At 38.7% G+C, this 6,738-nt stretch overlaps 1 protein-coding gene across 2 annotated transcripts in view; it reads left to right on the forward strand.

The window, feature by feature from the left end:
* LOC118812234 (keratin, type I cytoskeletal 18-like) overlaps positions 1-5,617 on the forward strand; it is an 18,872-nt gene extending 13,255 nt beyond the window's left edge. The window contains exons 8-9 of one of the 2 annotated variants that reach the window (XM_036577069.1): positions 3,474-3,928; positions 3,977-5,617. In XM_036577069.1, coding sequence (XP_036432962.1) covers positions 3,474-3,928; positions 3,977-4,204 — 683 coding nt within the window. In that variant the 3' untranslated portion in view covers positions 4,205-5,617. Of the gene's footprint in view, positions 1-3,473 lie in introns of both variants that reach the window. The other variant, XM_036577060.1, reaches the window with a different exon arrangement.
* Positions 5,618-6,738: the final 1,121 nt, after the last annotated feature.

The raw sequence follows: 6,738 nt of genomic DNA on the forward strand, positions 1-6,738 counted from the left end.
CAGTGCGACTAAAACACTGATTAAACTGGAAGCCTATCTGCTCCGTCTGACAGACGACTAAAAGATGGTTCAAATGTTAATGTTTTTAAGAGTGATTTGGGTTCAACAGCATAAAATCACACACACGCACACACACACACACACACACACACACACACACACACACACACACACACGCACAAACAAACAAACAAACAAACAGAGATTTGTTCTTTGGAAAGTTACTGACAAATGCAAAAGTTAAGTTGCCACTTTAACTGGGGGAAACAAATGAAATGTAAAAGTAGGTTGGCGAATGTTATGGCAAATATTCCATGTTTTATTTTGTTGCAATATGTTAAACTCATCAAAGAAATAGAAACTGTGCACTAAAATGTGCAGGAATTTATTTAACAGTTTATGCTGTTGTAGAGGATGTGTTTACTTATTTTGTACTAATAATATGCACCATATTTATTATACATATATATTGTCCTTATATAGTATATACTATATAGATATCTTGGAACAAAACATTCTATCTCCAAAATGGTAACTTTACAGGAGAAGGAAGGAACCTACTGTACTTTTAATGTAAGTCAATGGAACCAGATTTTTTTCCAAGCCATTTTGGGCCGTTTCTTTTGGTCCATTCATCACGAAATTTACGAACAATGTAAAGAGCAACAGGCATTTTCAAATTATGTCAAAAACTGAAAAACGACAAAAATGGAGATATAAGGTTTTCATATTTATATATATATATATATATATATATATATATATATATATATATATATATATATGTATATATGACCAGCCAAGATGTCTGTTGTACTCTTTCAGTTGAAAATAAAATGAAACCTGGAGATTTTGTAAAGTAAAACATGGACATTTTTGTCCTAAAGTGGCTTTTTACTCACATGCCAAGCCTGTTATCAGCTCCTCTAAACTTATCTTGTCTCTCATCTTATCTTTAGAGTCCTTATAGACACGCATGCTAGTCTACCACACTATTCCATACTTCTCTCACAAACCGAATGGATCGCTCATTTACATAAATATTCCTACTTATCAACTCCTATATAAAATATATCAACTTATCCCTAATTTCTGATTAAAGAGCCACTTTTTCTTTTTTTGTCTTGTTGATTAAACCCTCACATTTACTCTTCCTGTAATGCAGCATCCAGCATTCAGTTGTTAATATGTCTCATATTTAAGCTGTAGCAGGAAGCTTGCTCCATTTCCTTTCCTCTGTTGTATGTACACAACAATCCAGCTCCCCATATTTATCTTATATACTTTCCTTAAAGGGGGACTCCACCGATTTTTCAAAATCTCGGTATAATTCTGTTGTTGAGATGTAAACAGAGTGATTCAGAGTGGTTTGGTGTGAGATGGTTCAGATTTCTTTCCAGTGGTGGTGATAGGAACCAGGGGTCACCATGACTACAACACAAATATAGACATTTTATTTACTATCCAGAACCACCAGTGAACCTACACGAGTCTTCAGAGGTTTATATGTAATGTTGATGATGGTAAAATAGTCATAAACCTAAAAAAATGGGTTTTCTTTGGGGACTATTTTTGCCTTATAATGCTGTGCATGTATCCCTCCACCATTAATCGATTTTGGGAAAAAAATAGGCCAAATGATTCTCTCAAAACTATGCCTCAGGAATCAAACCACAAATATGTAACCATTTAATGTTGAAACTTTATAGCTTTTAGAGGTGGATGTCTGGTTCCTTTCACCACCACTGTGAACAATTCTGACTCTGTATGTTTCTCTGAAGTGAACTACTCTCATTGACTTTGTTTACATTTTAATGGTTGAATTACACAGAAATTTTTAAAAATTGGTGGATTTTCCCTCTAAATTTAGTCACATTTATATTAAAGTCTTGGCTTAGCTAAAAGTATTACCTAACTGACTCGATTATGTGGTTTCTGACAGTGTTTGATGTACTCTTATCTATATAAATGGACCAAAGTATAAACAAAATTAAGGCTTAAAAATGACGTCTATTCCTGTTTTCACTACGCTAACATGCTTTAGTCCATGTTTATAGATAACAGTGAGTCACACAGTGTCACAAACCACATAATCAAGTGTACTTGAGAGTACCTTGAGGCCAATCTGTGATGTTTTAGGCCTGCAATTATCTGTAAGCTGTTAGCTGTAAGCTACCATTACTTGTTAGCTACATTAGCTTTGTAGCCCCAGTGCTAAAACTAAAGAAGAATTCCAAATATTAGACATCTTGGCTGATCCACAGTTGGGATAATGGGTGGAAAACTGCAAATTTTTGGCCAAATTGTTTCTTTAATGGTAACTCTGATGTCTTATGTGTATGCCCTACAGAAATCATATATATGGTAATATATGGATTTCAAATACATGACATATATTAGCATATATGGGTTTACCTTATGTCCAACTTATATTTGACATATATGTCTATATATTTGACATATATGCCAATTTATTTGAAATTGGCTATTTTCAAATATGGGACATATATTTCAGCCATTTATCAGCTTATTCAAAGATATATACGTAACATATATTTAAAGATATATGATAGCCCTGATGAAAAAAGCACAGACCAGCATGAATTCTATAGTGGTCTAAGCTGGTCTAAACTGGTTTAGCTGCTCACCCAGCATGGTCATGCTGGTTGACCAGCATACCAGCATCCAAAACAAAACATATGCTGGTCTATGCCTGTTTGTAGCAGTGAGAAAACATTATTCATATGTGTATGGGAAATATTACATATATACTGGCCTCATGTTAATTAATATAAGTTTTTCCATTGAATATATGCTTCTGGTGCATTTCATTGGTTTGTGCCTTTAAAAAATTTTTTGGTGTTTGTATCAGTCATATATGTATGATCCATGCATCAGACATATATGTCAGATATACAGTATGTATGATTCATATATTGTGCCTATATGACCAATATGCTTACATGTATGTACACTACACATATGTGTAGTCTTAAAAAAGATGGTTCTTCATGGGTTCTTTGGTAAAGAAAATGGTTCTGTATAGAACTGTGAACACTGAAAGAACTCTTTGCATGATTAAAGGGTTCTTTGCATCACCAAAGGGTTCTTTGGATTGATGGAGAGTTCTATAAAGCACCATAAACGGTTCTTCTATCATGACAAGCTTAACATCATAACAATAAAAAAACCCTTTTCAAAAAGGTTCTATGTAGATCCATCTACAGCACATTCTCCATCAATCTGAAGAACACTTTGATGACACATTCAACCCTTTAGTCATACAAAGGGTTCTTTGAGTGTTCATGGTTCTATATAGAACCATTTCTTTACCGAAGAACCCTTGAAGAACCATCTTTTTTAGGTGTGTACACATATACTAAAATATAAGATGACCATTTGTGATACATAGATGACCATATATCAGATTTCTGCATGCGTGCTAACTGTGATCTCCTGTCCTGCCCCTCTAGCGCCCCCTGTTCCAACTCCTGACCAAATACACATAATCAGTGAGGAGATCCAGGAAGGAGAGGTGGTGTCTCGCAGTGAGCTGAAGCTGAGTGCTGCTAACGGCACAGTGGAGGATGAAGAGGAGGACAGAGGAAGAGACGGCGTAGAGGAGGAAGCAGTAGTTCCAGAGGAGGTGCCCCCTAGCAGGAGCACTGTGGAGGATGCAGGGGGAGACGTGGGGGTGAAACAGGAAGAGGCAAAACCAGTAGCAGAGGAGAAAAAAGAAGAAGCAGAACAAAAGATAGAGGTGAAACCAGCAGGGGAGGAGAAAAAAGAAGTACCACAGAAGATAGAGGAGAAACCAGCAGCACAGGTGAAACCAGCAGTGGAGGTGAAGAAAGAAGATCTAGAACAGAAGGTAGAGGAGAAACCAACAGTGGGGGAGAACAAAGAAGCAGCAGAACAAAAGATAGAGGTAAAACCAGCAGGGGAGGAGAAAACAGAAGTACCACAGAAGATAGAGGAGAAACCAGCAGGGGAGGAGAAGAAAGAAGATCCAGAACAGAAGGTAGAGGTGAAACCAGCTGCGGAGGAGAACAAAGAAGCAGCCAAACAGAAGACGGAGGAGAAACAACAGGACCCGGGACAGGAAGCAGAGAAGAAACATGAAGACGTGGTTAGGCAGGACGGGGAGGTGCTGGAGGAGTTGGAGGTGAAGCCTGTACTGAATGAGGAGGAGCAGAAGGAGTGACTTTCCACTGCCTGCAGGTCTTTAACTGCTGCTCCGGGGTATCCACTCATCTCTATGCAGCCTGTCAAAAGTTTGGGGACACCAGCTTTTAAAAAATGTTCTTAATACCTGAGTTTCCTTTCTTTGCCAGCTTACAGTAACTTTTTTGTCTCGCAAAACCGAAACACAGCTGATAAAAAGCCCTGATTTAGGAATAAAGCCATAGGCCATGCGTTGCGTCTCCTTGCTGTGATGTCAGCAGTCAAATCTTTCAGACGTTTAAACCATCTGTGGCCCAAAAGAGTCAATATGTGCTTTTAAAGCGTCCATATCCGACATTTTTTAGGCCCAAGTCCGTTTTAGAGCTACGTCTGACATTTGTGTGGGTTTATGTGCCACTTCTGTTCTGATTATATTGAGCCTCACTCCTTATAACTTCAGTGTCAGTGGGCGGAGCTAAACTGCTGCTGACTGAATAGGTGGATATATGTAAAAGAATTGTTTTTTTTTTTTGCGACTCCACAAAAACAATAAATTCTAAACAGGCTGTTTGTGCAGCTGATATAGTTTCCATATATACAGCCGCGTGCAAAAATTTGAACACCCCTAAACAAATGTTTTTATTGATTTTCTAAGTGAAAATAACTCATTCTTTAACGTGAATGAACTTAAGTGTGGCATTTTTCAGCATATTTTAGTGCACGGTTTTTAGTTTAATTTTGAGTTTAACATATTGGAGGGAAAAAAAGCATAAAATGGTATGGAAAAACTGCAATGTGGGAGGCAGACCATGCCTAAAACACCACCATCTTCCAATCAAACACCCTATAAATTCCCGTCTTTACCTTTCGTTTCCTGTGCACAATGTTTTCACAATGTCCGTGAGGGAGATGCTATGGACATTAGCACTGAATAAGTGACTCCTCAGCAAGAGGAGAGAGAAGTGCATGCTTGGAAGATCCACAGGTGGACTGGAAGATGTGTGGAGAGTCAGGCATCGGCAGGTGGGACAGCAAGGAGGGGCAGTAGCGCCGTCCTCCCACATACTACCACCATATGTTGAAGGCACAGTCTGAAAAATATGCTTAAATTCAACAAACAGTGATTGTGCAGTAAAATGTGTTCACTGTAGAGGGTGTGTTCACTTATTCTCACTTAGAAAATCAACAGAACATGGAATTTGACCAGAGGTGCCCAAACTTTTGTATACAACTCTGCATACATGGACTGTATGGACTGCAGAGTGAACAATATGTTTGAAAACTCTGATGATGTTTACGTTCTACACCAAAGGTTTTTTCCATGGTATGGACCCCTTAACAGTAATTTGTAACAGTCATTATTATTTAGGCAAAAGCTGCTCTTCATTCCAAGGAAGACACTTCAGTAATGAGCACTGAAGATAAATATACACTATATGGACAAAAGTATTGGGACAACAATACAGGAGCTTTTATGAATCCCATTCTAAATCCATAGGCATTAATATGGAGTTGGCCCCCCTTTGCAGCTCTAACAGCTTCCACTCTTCTGGGAAGCTTCTACAAGATGTTAGAGAGTGTCTGTGGGAATTTCTGCCCATTCATCCAGAAGAGCATCTGTGAGGTCAGACACTGATGTTGGACGAGAGGGCCTGGCTCACAATCTCCGTTCTAGTTCATCCCAAAGGTGTGTGATGGGGTTGAGGTCAGGGCTCTGTGAGGGTCTGTCAAGTTCTTCTACACCAAACTCACCCAGTCAGGCCTTTATGGAGCTGCTTTGGTCACTGGGGCTCAGTCATGCTGGAACAGGAAAGGTTCTTCCCCAAACTGTTCCCACAAAGTTGGAAATTGTCCAAAATGTCTTGGTGCTGAAGCATTAAGATTTCCCTTCACTGGAACTAAGGGTTCTAGACCAACCCCTGAAAAACAGCCCCATAGCATCATCCCTCCTCCACCAACTTTACAGCTGGCACAGTGCAGTCAGGCAGGTAACGCTCTCCTGGCATTCTACTGCCAGTGTTTGTCTATTGTAACAGCAAGGCTTTGTGCTTAATTTGATCGACCTGTTAGCCATGGGTGTGGCTGAAACACCTGAACTCAATAATTAGGAGGTGTGTCCCAATACCTTTGTCTATATAGTGTACCTATGATCAGCACAGAGCTGCTTTAGGCTAGCTAAACCTTTGCAGGTACTTTTCTTATTTCACTTAAAAGTAACAGCGAAAATCAAAAATTACACACAAAAGAAGAAACAGGGCCCCCAAACTTCACCTCTAACTCTCCTTCTCTCCCTCTGAAAAATGCTCCTCTGCTCCTCTTGTCTACACTGTGCAACAATAAAACAAGTGCCAACTGACACCTGAGTCTGCATTATGTTCTGTATATTCACCATAATTTTATATAGTTTATCAACTAAACAAACAGTTCAGCAAAAAGCCAAATATACAGTACCATGCAAACATCAGAGACAGCCCGTCATTTAATTTCTAATTATATTCAACAATTTATTAAATATAATATCATTTTTCCTGTATTTATTGTGCTTTTCTAATCCTTTTCAGGGGACTTGCTTTC

This window comes from Colossoma macropomum, unplaced genomic scaffold, assembly GCF_904425465.1.
Source record: "Colossoma macropomum unplaced genomic scaffold, Colossoma_macropomum, whole genome shotgun sequence".
Taxonomy (NCBI): Eukaryota; Metazoa; Chordata; class Actinopteri; order Characiformes; family Serrasalmidae; genus Colossoma; species Colossoma macropomum.